This window comes from Antechinus flavipes, chromosome 1, assembly GCF_016432865.1.
Source record: "Antechinus flavipes isolate AdamAnt ecotype Samford, QLD, Australia chromosome 1, AdamAnt_v2, whole genome shotgun sequence".
Classification (NCBI taxonomy): Eukaryota; Metazoa; Chordata; class Mammalia; order Dasyuromorphia; family Dasyuridae; genus Antechinus; species Antechinus flavipes.
In genome coordinates, this window is record NC_067398.1 from 109,374,796 (window position 1) to 109,392,153 (window position 17,358).

Sequence of the window (17,358 nt, forward strand, 5' to 3'; positions counted from 1 at the left end):
AGTGTGCTTTTTAGACATAGGAAGTCAAGCTTTTCAGAGCAGTGGTCACAGATTTGCAATATCTAAGCGGAGAAGAAAGTATTTTAAGTATTTTAAGATAACAATCAGGAGTTTGAATAGGGGAGTGACATGATCAGATTTGATCAGAAGGAAAATCACTTTGGGAACAGTATGAAGGATAGACCAGAGAAAGGAGAGCTTGGAGGCAAGAAGGAAGATTGATTAGGATACTTTGAAAATTGGTGAGAAGTTGGATAAAGTCTTTAATTAAGATGATAGTTATGGAAATTGATGGGGGGATGGGGGGTGGGGAAGGCTGGGTCAAATGTGAGGTTGAAATAGCAAGATCTGGCAACTGATTTGGGTATGAGGGATGGATTATGAATTATTTTATTATAATTATCATAGATTAAGAATATGGGGAATTGGAGAAATTTGGAAGATATTAGAGATAAAGATAACTCAGTTTTAATTATGTTGGATTTGAAATATTTCTGGGGGTACACAGTTTAAAATGACCAGAGATGCAGAGATATTTCAAATTCAGAGGGATCTATGATATAGATCTGTGAGTCACTGGAATGAAGGCAATAATTAAATCTGTGGCAGCTAATGAGATTACTGAGAGAAATGAGAGCATAGGATAGAACCATGAAGTTAGAGGGTGAATGAAGTTAGCAAATGAGAATAAAGAGTCAGATGACCAAGAAAGTCAAGTTATGTAAAGTGTGAGAGGAGAGAATATACAGGAGAAGAAGGAGTCAACGGTGTCAAATGCAAGGGAGAGAAGTTAAGTTTTGATAACTTAAAAACAGAACCAATTTGGTTTATTAAGAGATCATTAGTTAGAGAGTAGTTTTAGTTGAAAGATGAGGTTGGAAGCCAAGTAGTAAGGGTTGAAGATGGAGAGGAGAGGAAGTGGAAGAATGACTTTTCTCAGGAGTTTGGCTGAAGGAAGACACAGGATATAATAGACTGGAGTTCTGGTAGGGGCCAATGAAGGCTTTTTTTGTTTGATGTTTTTTAAGAATGAAAGAAACTTCAGAATGTTTGAAGGCTTCAGAGAAAGAACCAGTAGATAAGAAGAGATTGATGATTCAAGAGAGAGAGAGAGATTAAAGATGAGAAGAGTAGAGGAGAATAATGATTGAGGTTATGATCTATGGGAGCTGAGAAGGGAAATAGATCAAGGGCACATACATGATAATTTACCTTGGCAAGAACAAGGACCACCACATTATTAGAGTAATAGCGCCAAGATGATTTCAGGGTCTTTTGAGATGAAGAAGGAGTTCATGTCAAAATGGAATGCATTTATGAAATGCAACAGATAAGAGTTTAAGATCCTCAGCTAACTAGGGAGATTGAGATGCAAGAGGCTTAAGAAAAGGTTTGGAATAGTGTCTTTAAGGAGTCAAAGAGGAAAGAAGGGAAGATTAAAGGGATTGTCTTCCTTCACCCAATGAAGTTAGATGTCATGAATTTGTAATGAATGCACTTAGTATAGTTGTAGTACTTTATACAACTCTGTTTGGTAGTGAGTCAGTTGGATCAGAAGTAGAAGTTAATTCAGGGATGAGCTTTGACTGGGGTGCAGCCAAAAAAACAAAGAGGTGCAGAATTTGAGAGTGGAGGACACCATACAGTTGAATTGGCTAATTGTGGACTTGAGATAGGAAAGGATGGAAAATGAATTTTAAGATTAGGGCCATTCAAAATATTGGAAGTTTCTGTAGGTGAAAAATTGATTCAAAAGGGCTGAGGCATAGGGGAGAGATGGAATGATAGGAGAGGAGAGTGTCATCACTAGAGAAATGTCAGAGTTCCTGATTAAAGAAGTGGAACACTTGTAGTAGTGATGTGGAGTGAAGGTCATGGGATTTAAGGAAACTGAGGAATTGTGCATTTAGGGAGCTTGTGGAAGTATCCTTAGGATATGCAAGTACCATCATATATATAAGCAAGAGTTAAGACGATAGTAAGCTAGATGTTGACTTTCTTGAAAATGACTTTGGTGCTGGTATATAACCACTGTGAACTGGCTTGGATGGAAAATTTTGATACTGTGTACTTCAAAGTAGGAGAGTTTGCTGGTTGCTAGTAAAAGAAGAATGTGTAAGTGGCAGTGGTGTGCAGAAAGTATTTGACTTCTAGAGGGAGAATAAGGACCTATGTTTTTTTATTTTATTTTATTTTTCATTTTTTAAAATTTAATAACTTTTTATTGACAGAACCCATGCCAGGGTAATTTTTTACAGCATTATCCCTTGCACTCACTTCTGTTCCGATTTTTCCCTTCCCTCCCGCCACCCCTTCCCCCAGGTGGCAAGTAGGTCCTATACATGTTAAATATGCCATAGTATATCCTAGATACAATATATGTGTGCAGAACCAAACAGTTCTCTTGTTGCACGGGGAGAATTGGATTCAGAAGGTATAAATAACCCGGGAAGAAAAACAAAACTGCAAGCAGTTTATATTCATTTCCCAGTGTTCTTTCTTTGGGTGTAGCTGCTTCTATCCATCCTTGATCAATTGAAACTGAATTAGTTCTCTTTATCGAAGAGATTCACTTCCATCAGAATACATCCTCATACTGTATCATTGTTGAGGTATATATAATGATCTCCTGGTTCTGCTCATTTCACTTAGCATCAGTTCATGTAAGTCTCGCCAGTCCTCTCTGTATTCATCCTGCTGGTCATTCCTTACAGAACAATAATATTCCATAATATTCATATACCACAATTTACCCAGCCATTCTCCAATTGACGGGCATCCATTCATTTTCCAGCTTCTAGCCACTACAAACAGGGCTGCCACAAACATTTTGGCACATACAGGTCCCTTTCCCTTCTTTAGTATCTCTTTGGGGTATAAGCCCAATAGAAACACTGCTGGATCAAAGGGTGTATACAATTTGATAACTTTTTGAGCATAGTTCCAAATTGCTCTCCAGAATGGCTGGATGTGTTCACAATTCTACCAACAATGTATCAGTGTCCCTGTTTTCCCACATCCCCTCCAACATTCCGCATTATCTTTCTCTGTCACCCTAGCCAATCTGACAGGTGTGTAGTGGTATCTCAGAGTTGTCTTAATTTGCATTTCTCTGATTAATAATGATTTGGAGCATATTTTCATATGTCTATAAATAGTTTCAATTTCTTCGTCTGAGAATTCTGTTCATATCCTTTGAAGGCCCTATGTTTGAGATGGGAGAGGAGAAAGGATGTGAGTTACTGAACAACATTGTGCTTGAGAGGATGACCAGGGATGTGGTGTCCCTAGGTCTTAGTGAAGATTAATAGATGGAGTATTAAAAAAAAAAGTCCAAGATAAAAGGTGTTTGTTTACTTTGTTATGAAAATTCTAGAATGATTAGTGGAAGAGATTGCCATGATTGGAGAGGATATGAGTGGGATAGAGTTGATAATGATAGTGTGCTTCTATGTGACTGGTGTATTGTTATTCAGAGCAGGGAAAGTGACCCATGGAAGATTGTTAACCTATGGTAACAGTAGATTATAAACTATGGATTTCAGTCTCCAAGAAGTGTTGTTGGACACATGCCTCTCCCACCTATTCCTCTTGTGTATTTGAAGAGTGAGATAGAGGGGGAAAGTTACTATGCTTAATTTGGTCTGAGTTGTCTTTGTCCTGTTATTGCTCTTCTAACTTGACTATAGTTAACTAAAAATTGTTGGATTTGAAGATAGTCAATCACTGTCCTTCTCTTTGCCATCTTTGCCAAATTCAGTGCCTTTTTTCAGCATTCATCCTCCTTGACTTTTGCAACATTAACACCTTTTTTTAAGTTGCATTTGCTATGATGATCATACCTCTAAGTCTCTCCTTTATTTGAATTCCTTCAATTAATAGTTAACTTTCACAGAAAAAAAAACAAAATAAATTAGTGATATGAAAAACAGCACTGCAATACCCTCATCCCCCATTTGATCTCTCAGATTTCCACAGCATTACAGAGAGGGAGAGGGAGAGAACAAGAACATTTGTAATGTAGGAAATTGATGATCCTAGAACTACTTTAAAGCTAGAATTCTTCCCTGCACTCATCGCTGCTGTTTACTGCTAATATCATTTGTTGATCTGATAATGTCATAGAGTTGCATGCTGTGCTGCAAGGTACTGGTGTCCTCTGCTAAGTTATTATATATTCTCTTTTCTAAATGCTTCCATTTGCTGGTTATTTGCAGGTGTTTTATTGAATTTTAGCTATTATTTAGCCTTCTCCCTACAGAGTTAGGGTCTCAGCTCATTTTGTTTTGTAATAGTAGTAGTGGCTGTTTTTAACTCTTCTAAGAGAGACAGATATCTTCAACTACACCCAGTTAGCAAAAGTTCTTGAACTAAATGTCTTTTTTTGAACTTTTTTACTTTTGTTGGAGCTGCCTCTTCCTTTGCTCATTCTAGTCTTTGACTTTGATTGTGGACATTACTTTCAAGTTCCAGGATAGACTACGGATATAAATAAGAAAGAGTCCTGACCTTGGAATCACAAGACCTAAATTGAAATCTGTGCTCTGCCATTTAATGCTTGTGTGAACTTGGTCAAGTCACTTAACCAGTCTGGGCTTCTGTTTCCTCATCTGTAAAATGGACTAGATTATTTCTGAGATCTCTTAGATTATAAGTCTGTGGTCCTGTGATAAATCCAGTGTCTCTGGTTACTAATCCAAGTCCATGCAGAGCACCCCAGGATACTGGTTCATTTAGCAAGACTAAAGGGATAAGATGAATTTAGCAACAGTTGTTGCCTTACCTTATAGACACCAAACTCTATTCTTTCTATTCTATTCCTGTTCTTTTCGTATTCTATTAATTTGAACTCTACAGACAAAATAGATCTTTATAACTGATTACAAAAATATAAGCATGGTCTTTAGTGCTTTTTCCAATCTATTAAATATCTTATGATTCTGGGAATACGAATATTGAATGATTATCAAAATAAAATTTATTTAACATTGAAATAATGTTATAAATGAAGATCACTGTTAATAAAGAACTCAATAAATGTCCAATTTCATGATAAAGTATGGAACAAAAAAATTAAGATGGGATTGCAGGGAATAAGAGGAGGGTTTTTATTAACTAAAAATGTCATCTTTCACGTTGGATTGTACAAGATTAGGTTTAAAAATACTTCATTCTCTCCAGACTTTTTAGAAGATTTAAAATGTCAAGTTTGCTATGTGTTAAAATTGAGATTACAAATTTGGTACCTGTTCTTAGGGTTTTTGCTTGTATGTTTGAAAGAGACTATGATGAAGACTTAGAACATAATCCTATGACAGTAACATTGTCAATACTCTCAAGCCAACTAACATCTCTTTAGTCTTTTATGTAATGATTACCGTTCTTATTCTTGTTTAATTATAGTGGAAATAGACATGTGGAGATACAGGAAACATTGAGGGATTAATTTTATGAATGACAAAATCTTTAGAATGTCTGAAACATGTGATCCAAGCCTGTTGAATATTTAATGTTTATTAAAATATTTAGTAATATTAAAAATGGAATTACAAAGAATTTTCTGCGTTAGAACAGCCTTTGTTAAACATTCGCCGTTCAAGAATGGGGTTTAATCATTCCCCCCTCATTATGGGATAATAAGTTCCAACTTTTTGGATAAGAGTTCCAACCATAAAATGAGGAGGACCTGAGTCCAAATGTGGCCTCAGACCACTTACTAGCTTAGCACTTACTAGCTTTTGACCCTGGGCAAGTCACTTAACCCCAATTGCCTAGTCATAAATAAATATGAATGTGATCAAGAGGTATGACAACTACAAAATAGATGGTTTTTGATATGTGCCTTCTTTTTAAAAATCCCTTTATTATTGGAGTTTAAAAAAAAATTGACAATGGCATGTAACAGTTTTCCTATGACATTTATTTCCTGCAAAATTTTACTCACAAGCTATATGATTGAGTTTTGTTTCTCCTGCTTTATGAGTTTTTCCATTTAGAACAGTGTAATGCTCAGCTTATGTGTATTGGTATGATGGCTATTGAGTTAAGTCCATAGTAGCAAACTGTACTAGTTAGTATAGCACCAAATGGGGGGGTTTACCTGAGGGTCCCTCATCTGGCAAAGCCCCTATTCCACCCTATATGTGTTTTAGAAAATGGGTAAGAAAATAATATTAACTATTAATTTCTGCTCTTCCTGTATCATTTGACCAAGGAAATAATTCTTACCAAATGTAGAATTCCTCTAAACCATTTTCTCTTTTTTAAAACTTCCTTTTTTATTATAAAATTGAAAAACATGAGTATTTTATGTAAAAAATAAAAACAGGATTGTATAGATACCATACATGGTTCTGTAATAAATAGCTTCTTAAAGAAAGCATTTACTAAATTTAACACAGTAATTTGAACACTTCTCAGTACTCAACTGCAGAATAAGGTATATGTTTCTAGGCAGTACAGTGTATGAATTTATTTTTCTTTGTGCATATTTTAGCTAGGTTTTATTTTTGTGTTAATGGGATAGTAAAGTAAAAAAGAATTGAATTGTTTAAAAATAAAAAGAAAAGGGAATCATTGAATCATCTTAAAAATATAAAACAAAAACCTTTTAGAACTTGATTAGAAATGTTAATTAGAAATGTAATAGAATAGTTACATAACTATGAAGTGTCTATATTGAGTGAAATTCTAAGACAAACTAGAAATGAATTGATTTGGGTCTACTGCACTGGATAACAAAACTTTAAAAAATTTTATGATGGGTTGTTCTCCCAAAATCTGAAGATGTCCAGTAACTTGCTGAAAAATAACAGTCCTTAAATTCATTTCAGTTATTCTGGTGGGTTTTGTTGTTAATGTTGTTGTTTTTGTTTTTAACAAGCCATTTTTATTTATAGATTAAAGGAAAGCATTGAATAAAGGAATTTCAAAATCTTATTATGCTTTCTAGCATGTGTTCCCAGATGAAAGAAAACAAAAGGAAATCTAGAAGGAATCACAGACAACTTTATTTTTTATTTATTTATTATTTTTTAAAATAATTTTTTATTGATAGAATGCATGCCAGGGTAATTTTTACAGCATTATCCCTTGCGTTCATTTCTGTTCCGATTTTACCCCTCCCTCCCTCCACCCCTTCCCCGAGATGGCAAGAGTCCTTTACATGTTGAATGGGTTGCAGTATATCCTAGATACAATATATGTGTGCAGAACCAAATAGTTTTCTTGTTGCACAGGGAGAATTGGATTCAGAAGGTATAAATAACCCGGGAGGAAAAACATAAATGCAAGCAGTTTATATTCATTTCCAGTGTTCTTTCTCTGGGTGTAGCTGCTTCTGTCCATCTTTGATCAATTAAGACTCTTCTTTATCGAAGAGGTCCACTTCCATCAGAATACATCCTCAAACAGTATCATTGTTGAGGTATATAATGATCTCCTGGTTCTGCTCATTTCACTCAGCATCAGTTCATGTAAGTCTGGCCAGTCTTCTCTGTATTCATCCTGCTGGTTGTTCCTTACAGAACAATAATATTCCATAATGTTCATATACCACAATTTACTCAACCATTCTCCAATTGATGGACATCCTTTCATTTTCCAGCTTCTAGCCACTACAAACAGGGCTGCCACAAACATTTTGGCACATACAGGTCCCTTTCCTTTCTTTAGTATCTCTTTGGGGTATAAGCCCAGTAGAAACACTGCTGGATCAAAGGGTATGCACAGCTTGATAACTTTTTGAGCATAGTTCCAAATTGCTCTCCAGAATGGCTGGATGTGTTCACAATTCCACCAACAATGTGTCAGTGTCCCTGTTTTCCCACATCCCCTCCAACATTCCCCATTATCTTTCCCTGTCATTCTAGCCAATCTGACAGGTGTGTAGTGGTATCTCAGAGTTGCCTTAATTTGCATTTCTCTGATTAATAATGATTTGGAGCATATTTTCATATGTCTATAAATAGTTTCAATTTCTTCGTCTGAGAATTGTCTGTTCATATCCTTTGACCATTTATCAATTGGAGAATGGTTTGATTTCTTATAGATTAGGGTCAGTTCTCTATATATTTTGGAAATGAGGCCTTTATCAGAACCTTTGATTGTAAAAATGTTTTCCCAGTTTATTTTTTCCCTTCTAATCTTGTTTGCATTTGTTTTGTTTGTACAAAAACTTTTCAGTTTGATATAATCAAAAATTTCTATTTTGTGGTCAATAGTGATCTCTAGTTCTTCTTTGGTCATAAATTCCTCCCTCTTCCACAGGTCTGACAGGTAAACTATCCTATGCTCTTCCAATTTATTTATCATCTCATTCTTTATGCCTAGATCATGAACCCATTTTGACCTTATCTGGGTGTACGGCGTTAAGTGTGGGTCAATGCCTAGTTTCTGCCATACTGATTTCCAATTTTCCCAGCAATTTTTGTCAAATAATGCATTCTTATCCCAGAAACTGGTATCTTTGGGTTTGTCAAACACTATATTATTAAAGTTATTGGCTGTTTTGTCCTTTGAACCTAACCTATTCCATTGATCAACTAGTCTATTTCTTAGCCAATACCAGATGGTTTTAGTAACTGCTGCTTTATAATATAATTTTAGATCTGGTACAGCTAGGCCACCTTCATTTGATTTTTTTTTCATAAATTCCCTTGAAATTCTTGACCTTTTGTTTTTCCATATGAATTTTGTTGTTATTTTTTCTAATTCATCAAAGTAGTTTTTTGGGAGTCTGATTGGTATAGCGCTAAATAAGTAGATTAATTTAGGTAGTATTGTCATCTTTATTATATTTGCTCGCCCAATCCAAGAGCATTTAATATTTTTCCAGTTGGTTAGATCAGACTTAATTTGTGTGGAAAGTGTTTTGTAGTTTTGCTCATAAAGTTTCTGATTTTCCCTTGGCAGATAGATTCCTAAATATTTTATACAATCAGTAGTTACTTTAAATGGGATTTCTTTTTGTATCTCTAACTGTTGGGTTTTGTTAGTGATATATAAGAATGCTGATGACTTATGTGGGTTTATTTTATATCCTGCAACTTTGCTGAAGGTGTAGATTGTTTCTAATAACTTTTTGGTAGACACAGACAACTTTAAAAGTTACATGATGAATTTATTATATCCTTAAAAAGAAATGCAAGCTATACATAATGGAGAGTTTTAGCTTCTTGTATGATAGTCTTTTTCAGTTCTATCATATATATAGAAATGCTCATTTTAGTTGGCATTTGTTAATGTCAGAATTTTTTTTAAAGAAAATTAATTGTTCATAGTATACATGCTTTGAAACCCTTTTATTGGTGAAATTACTGTTATCAAATTTCTCTGTAATATTTCACTAGTACTGTGGATCAGAGTAGAGGAAGTCGTCTAAGACAGATCGTTCTTGTTTTAATGAAGTTGAAATTGATTTTATACAAATTGACCTGAGAAGGAAAGAAAATCATTTCTGTTTTAAATTATGGAAATTCTGTCCTACTCATTTGGGATGCTTCTCTCTTAAAATATTGACTTTACCAGTTTAGAAATAGCCATTGAAAAAATTCCAGAAATCCATATATACAAAAATATTTATAGCTGTTCATTTTGTGACGATAAAAAAATTTGAGATGCCCATCAATTGGAGAATGGTTGAACAAGTTGTGATACATGACCGTGATGGAATACTACTGTGGTATTTTTAAATAAAGATAAGTAGAATGCTTTCAGAAACACCTGGAAAGACTTAACCTGACTGATGGCAAAGTGAAGTGAGAAACCAGAATAACGTTGTACTTGGTAATAGTAATATACTGTGAAATTGATATACTATGAAAAAATTAACTATTCTCATCAATACAGTGATCTAAAACAATTACAAAGGACTCATGATGAAAAATGCTATCTATCTCTAGAGAAAGAACTGATGGGATTTAAAGCATACTTTTTAAAAATAACTTTCCTTTTAGTCTCTTTTCTTGTATTCTTGTACAACATGACTAATAAGGAAATTTTTTTGCATACTTGCATATATATATATAAAACATCAAATTGCTTGCTTTCTTAATGGAGGAGAGTGAAGGAGAGAACTTGGAACTTGAAATTTTTTAGAAGGAATGTTAAAGTTTTTTATATGTAATTAGAAAAAAGTAAAACATTTGGGAAAAAAATTAAAGTGGGAGAGGGGAGGGGAGACAGAAAAAAATTCCAGAAATGTCAAGTAGAATGGATTTTTTTAAAAATAATATTTTATTTTTATTTTTCCAAATACATGTAAATATAAGTGAAAATGAATTATTTAAGGAAAAAAACCCCAAAGTTTTCTTTAGATTTCTAATATTCTTCAGTTTACCAGTTAGAAGTAATTATTTTTCCATATCACTAAATTGTTATGTAGACACAAATTCAAAAAGTCTAATTTTAAAAAACAAAGTAAGTAGATTTTTAAAAATGAGATTTCTCTGGGCCATTAAAAAAAAAAAACTGTCAATAAATAAGACTACTTGTAGAATTAAATTAGGGTTCTAGTACTTCATTAGACATCTAGTAAGAAGGCATTTATGGTAAGGTAGGAGGAAATCAATATTTCTTCACATTTGACTCTTATTTTTAAAAATTAGGCAGATATTTTTATTCATAATACCATATTCTTACATGTTTGTAGAGTTTAGTTAATTTGCTTATTTCTTTGAAGGTTTATCTTTGAATTTTCCTGTTGTAGTGTTAGTAATGTATAGTATATAATTTTATATCTGTACAAACACATTGAGAAATGTGATAGAGTTGAAAAATATTTCCAACTGTTGAGATATCTTATTTTGGAATGTTGAAGAAAATTAAATTTTCATTGAGGTCATCCTAACCTTAATCATAAAATTTAAATGTATGTTAAAAATAAAGAGATAATAATATCTTGGCAGAATTGAGGAAAATTAGAAACTTTCCATAGGGAAGATGGAAATCCTACCTTATATTTATGTTTTAACTGATTTCCTTTTAAGATGTTACACTGAAAAATATGTAGTTGTTTGATGAGGAAAAGAAGGTGATGAAATTTTGTGGACCTTAAAGGTGTCCTCTTATGAACTAACTTAATTTCTTTTTGCCAGGCACTTGAGAGAAAAGACAACAATAGCAGTTACATCCAGAGGTTATTATGGATTAGAGGATGAGAAAGGAGCAGCATGTACATCAACAAGGCGTCGCTCTACACCTCGAAGTTTGGCAGGCTTGACAAGTGGAGTTTTTGAGTCTATAATGGTTCAAGTTTTGAGACAGGAAGAACAGCTAAGAGCAAAAGAAGAGAAAAGGTAAATAGAAAAATTCTTAGGCTAATATATGTTCAAATTTTTAGTCTGGTCTCTTTTTGAACAATTAGATACATACTTCTTTAATATACCCATACCAAATTTCCATTGTACCCAAATTTATTCTCACTGGAATATATACTTGAAATGGACCAGCACAAGGAAATTTTTATTGAAAATAGGTTATCTAAAATTTCAATCAATTCACAACTGAAAAAACTAAACAACTAATTATAGACTAGTTGATTTCAAAATGTTATCAACTGCCTAGCTTTTTGATTGAATACATGTTTAAAATGGCACAATTTTGCACAATTTGTATAGCTTTAACACAGAATTTTAGAGCTGTTAGGGTCTCTTGCATTTAACTGGTTTGTATAGATATGGAAGCAAAAGGCTTGAGAGGTTAAGTAAAAAACCCAAGATCACTCCATTCATTCCAGGGATAAAACCAAAAATGACTCTTTTTTTTTTTTTTTGCTTATGGGGAGATGAATTTCCTTGATTTGGGGCTACTTACAGAACCTTGTTGATGCCACAGGGAACTGCTAGTGATTTTAAAAAGTGGTTTATAAATGTTATCTTGTTTATGTAGCTGTGAATCAGTTTTGCTTTGAGTTTTTGTTTGTTTGTTTTGTTTCTTTGAAAGAGTTTATATATATCTCAACCTTGAGACTCTTTTTAATCAAATATATATTTATTTTTCTTTCTGATAGCCAAAGGCAGAATAATTTTCTGAGCTGATTTTTTTTCTAAATGTTCAAATAACTTGACGATTTAATACTATATATATATCTATATATATCTATATGTCTATCTATCTATCTATCTATATATATAGATGTATAGGAAACTTACAAATTATTCTTATATTAATGTTTTGAAAACTTTGAAATTTACTTTCACTTCAATGTTACTGATAAATTATCTTTTAGTTTCCATCAACACTAACAAATAAATGTTCAAATATAGAAATCTGAGAAAAGCAACATAAGGTTTTATTATTAAAGGATGACTTTAACATTCATCATAAAGGCTATGATTGATTTCAGTAATTTCAGTAATAATACTACCTAATTTGTCTGTTTAGAAAAGTGTTATAGAATAAAATTACTATATGAAGAATTATATAATTCTCTCCCTTTCTGTGGCTATTAATTTACAATATAATAGTTATATGGCATATTTAAGAGAAAGATGTAGAAGTACAAACATATATGAAAATTTTTTATACCTCACTTAAAATGAATATTTCATATAACTTGACAAACTTTTGGAGCAATGAGGTAACATTTGGCATTTTATAACTTTGTTCCTAGGTTAGAGAAATCATTTGGAATCAGAAATACTTTAAGGTTTAAGCTCCGTCTCTGATACATAATTGCTATGCAATTCCTTTCACTTAACCTTTCAGTGTGCCATGCAATTCTTTAAAATATTTGAGTTGCTGAACTATTACTGGTCTGTATTGTCAGAAAGTGTTTTCTTCCTTGGATTACATTGATTCAGTCTCTGATCTATACCAACTAATCTCCATACTTCCCAAAAAAACTTAGTATTACCAAAAGGTATATAGTTACACCTTCTGAAAAATATATATAGATGAAATTTTTATAAACCTAATTATATTTTACTAGGGAGGATTGCTTTATTAGTGAAATATTGTTTTATTAGTGAAAATACTATGTAAAACCAATAACTTCCTAATTTATCCATTTTAGAAATTTAGGTGCATATATTTAAGAAAATCCCATTTTTATAATATCCACTATTGCTAGGCACTATGTTAAGTGTTTTACAAATACTTCTCATTGAATTATCACAACAGCCATGAGAGATGGGTGCTGTTATGATTTCTGTTTTGCAGATGAGCAAATGAATGCAGACAGGATTCATATTTGATCTCAGGTCTTCTGACTCCAAGATCAATGTTCTGTCTATTGTGCCACCTGACTGCCTCTAGACCATAGTGTTGCATGCATTTATTGACTAGAATCCATGGGAGTGAATCATTGAAGTTGATTTTATTTGGGGGAGGGTTACTTTGATGGATTTATGATCTCCTCAAAGCAGGTCCTTTCTAAATAATAGAGCACACAATCTACCCATATTTTCCTGCAGATTCTCTGTAGAACAATCAAAAAGTTCCTTGAGAACCTTCTTGTTTTGTATCTCAATAAGAGATACAGCTTATTATTCTGTTAATTCTGTCTCATGTTTACTACTTTCAGTACATCACATCACCAAATGTGTAAGAGAAGCAAAAAAAAGAATGTAATCAAAGAAAATGAACACCAGAAAAGGTGAACTGCTGATGAAAGTAGTGTTCATCTTCATTGCCTTTTAGGTGACCCTCAACTTTAATTTTTTTTGAAGACTGTAGTATTTATGGACTCACAGCCATGTTGCCATCCCCAGAAATAGATTATAACTATAAAAGATGGGCCCTTGTTTAAAGGAAACGGTCAGTAAAGGCACTAAATAATTTCTTAAAGATAGCCCAATCTCTTCTAACAAATTTGGTTAATACAGCATTAATTAGAGTATACATTTTCTTTTTAAAATTTTTGTTGAAAATGTAAGGCTATAATAGTCTTTATTTAATCTTTTATGATCTAGGATCACACAGTTAGAGATACAGGATCATCATTTTGAACATTCATTTAGCAGCAGATAGGTATGACTGAAGCAGCTAGGTGGCCCAGGACTAGGCCTAGAGTCAGGAAGACCTTCTGTGACCATTGTGTTAAGAGTAGAAAAAAAAGTAGTCAGTGTGGAGTTGGATGGGTAGAAAAGTAGTGTCTTTGGGTATTACCGAGTTTCATCGAGGCTAGTAAATAGACGTGTGAAAGAAAATGGTTCAGAATAAAGGTGAATTTATCTAACTACTATGAAACAGGAATTTGTTATTTTTTATAAGTAGTAATACTTTTTTTTTTTACAGATAAAGATAATTTTCAGCATTCGTTTTTTAAATAAGATTTTATGTTACAAATTTTTCTCCTTTCCTTCTTTCCCTTCCCTTCCCTTTCCCCAAGATAGCAAGCAACCAGACACAGAGTTATACATGTGCAATCAAGTTAAACATATTTCTTGATTAGTTGTGTAGTTAAAGAAGAAATGGAACAAAAGAAGAAAACCACACACACACAAAAAGCCCAAAGTGAAAATATATGCTTTGATCTGCCTTCATATTCCGTAGTTCTTTCTGTACCTAGGAACAGCATTTTTCATCATGAGTCTTTTGGCATTGTTTTGGATATTGTATTAGTCAGAGTTGATTATCAATCACACAGTGTTGCTGTTCTGTGTACAGTGTTCTTCTGGTTCTGCTCACTTCATTCAGCATCAATTCATGTTAGACTTTCCAGGTTTTTCTGAAATCTACCTGTTGACATATATATTTTTAATAGCACACTATATTACTGCATTTCATTCATATACCATAGCTTGTTCAGCCATTCCTCAGTTGATGGGTGTAATGGGCTGAGGCTTGAGTTGATGCACTGAGGTCCCAAGCACGTGAGGCTAAATAGTAATTGGACCATACTCTATTACTATATATGCTTGGAGAAAGAATGGCCCCGGCCGACTCTTTGTGTAAGTCCTGATGTGTTGTATATGAAATGACGATTTTGGTGGGTGGAGGCAGGGGAGTGGAGAAGGAAGTGGAAAGAGAGGCTGCTGGCTGGCGTCTTGACACAGCTGCTCACATTGCTATCGCAACCCCCCTTCACCTCCAATCCCCCTTTCACCTGCAATCCTCTTTCACCTCTGCTTGCTGGCTTCCTGTCGCAGCTGCCCACATTGCTATTGCAATCCCCCTTCATCTCAAAAAGAATAAAGATTGAAGATTTTTCCCTTAACCTGAATTCCTGACTACGGCTGATTTTTAAATATGCGGTCATCACAGACAGGCATTTCCTCAATTTCCACTTCTTTGCTACCACAAAAAGTACTGCTCTAAATGTTTTTGTATATGTAAATCTTTTCCTTTTTTTCATGATATCGTTGGAATATAGATCTAGTAGTTATTGCTAGATAACAGGAATTTTTGAGGGAAGTTTAGAATGGGATAGGATAGGGTTGAGGAAAATGAAGATGAGAAAATGAGAGATGGGAGCTGCAGGCAGTTGTGCTCCTATATAGTTGGTGAAAACAGGTAAGGAGAAAAAAAAATCCTGTTCCTATTCTGTGGTTTCTGGGGAATAGGGTGGTGGAATAGGTATGAAAGATAAGCATATGAGGATGCTGGTCAGCTAGGCTTGGATCAGTTTTTTGACCCTGACCTGTGGCTAATAGCTATGATGACTTTTGCTTTTACTTTTAGAGTCAGTCTGTCAACAAACATATATTTTCTTAATCTAATTTTAAAAATTCTCACTTTATTTCCAAAAATTCCCAAAAAATACATCTCCATATATAAAGCAGAACAAAAAAGTGTGTTTCATATGAAATGGGGAATTTCTATTTTGTAATGCTGTCCTGGACCTTTTCTTTTCTGTAGTAATACTTCACTTGGTGATCTCATCAGTTTTCCCAGGGGTTTAATTACCATTTGATTCTCCTCAAGTCTTGCTGTTCTGACCCCAACTCTGTTAGGCACCAGTCTCGCATCTCCCATTGCCTTTCAGACATCTTAAACTTGATGTTCAGTAAATATCCAAAATAACTCATTATGTTTCCTCCTAAACCCTGTGGAGGATAAACATCATCCTTACAGTCATTCCGACTTTTAAAACTCATGTCATCCTGGATTCCTTACACTTTCTCATCTTCCATATCCAGTCTCTGCAGCATCTCTTATGTGTGCCCCCTTCTCTCTTCTAACATTGCCCCCACTCTGTTGCTGACCCTCATCACTATTTTAGTAGCCTGCTGTTGGGTCTGCATGCCTTGGGTATCTTTTCCATTTCAATCCATCCTCTATTCAGCTACTAAAATGATTTTCTTAAGGCACAATACTTCATCATACATCTTCATATGATAGGGTTGTTTGCTCCTTAGATAAAAGTTCTTAAATCCTTCAAAATTGTTTTTTCTAGTGTTGTTGTCTTTATATAAATTGTTTTCCTGGTTCTACTCATCTCGCTCTTTTTTTTTTTTTTTTTTAATTCGGTTTTATTTTCAATTCCAAATTCTCTTATATCCCTTCTCTCTCACATATTGAGAAAGCAAGAAAAACATAACCTGTAACAAATATAACAAATTTGCATAAGAGTCATGTCAGACAAATGTCCACAGTAGACATGATTCCTCATCTCACCTTCTTCCCTCCCCAAGAAAAAACAATAAAGCAAGAAAACAGAATAGGAAATGGAAGAAAACATACTTCAGACTCTACTCTAAATTTACTATTTCTCAGTCTGGAGGTAGACATCACGTTTTATCCCAAGTTCTTTAGAATTATTGATCAGAGTTACTATGTCTTTCAAAGTTGATTATTTTTTTCAAAAATGATTGTTTTGCAATTGTATTTCATAGCATTCATACACCATAGCTTTGGTTTCTTCATCTGAAAATTGTCAATTCATATTCTTTGCCCATTTGGGAAATAACTTTTTGTAAATTGTAATCAGTTGCCTTTGTGTTTTAGAAATGAAATCTTTATCAGAGGAACATGCTACAGATTTTCCCCCCAGTTTCTGTTTCTCTAAATTTTAATTGCATTCATTTTATTTGTGAAAAAAATTTAATTTCACATAATCAGAATTACTCTATTTAATCCTGTTGAGGTTCCCTATATGTTTTTTTGGTCATGAATGTTTTTCATTCATAGACTTGACAGGTAATTTCTTACATGCTCCATTAATTTGTTTATATTACCCTTTATGTACCCATTTTGAGTTATCTTGGTATAAAACTTGAGATGTTATCTGTGTCTAGCTTCTGTCAGACTAGAATGTCTTTCTGGTACATAGTTTATTGATTGACTACTTTCCATTTTTTCCAGGAGTTTTTCTTAAGTAGCAAATTCTTGTCCTAAAAGCTAGGATCTTTGGATTTATTTAGTGTTACATTACTATACTCACTTGCTTCTGTACATTTTATATCTAATCTCTTC

General features: G+C 33.6%; 1 protein-coding gene across 3 annotated transcripts in view; it reads left to right on the plus strand.

The window, feature by feature from the left end:
• KIAA2026 (KIAA2026 ortholog) overlaps positions 1–17,358 on the plus strand; it is a 75,122-nt gene that overhangs the window by 12,992 nt on the left and 44,772 nt on the right. For 2 of the 3 annotated variants that reach the window (XM_051987627.1, XM_051987619.1), the window contains exon 2: positions 11,097–11,297. The exons of the other annotated variant lie outside the window; for it this stretch is intronic. In XM_051987627.1, coding sequence (XP_051843587.1) covers positions 11,097–11,297 — 201 coding nt within the window. The remainder of the gene's footprint in view (positions 1–11,096; positions 11,298–17,358) is intronic. 3 annotated transcript variants of the gene reach the window in all.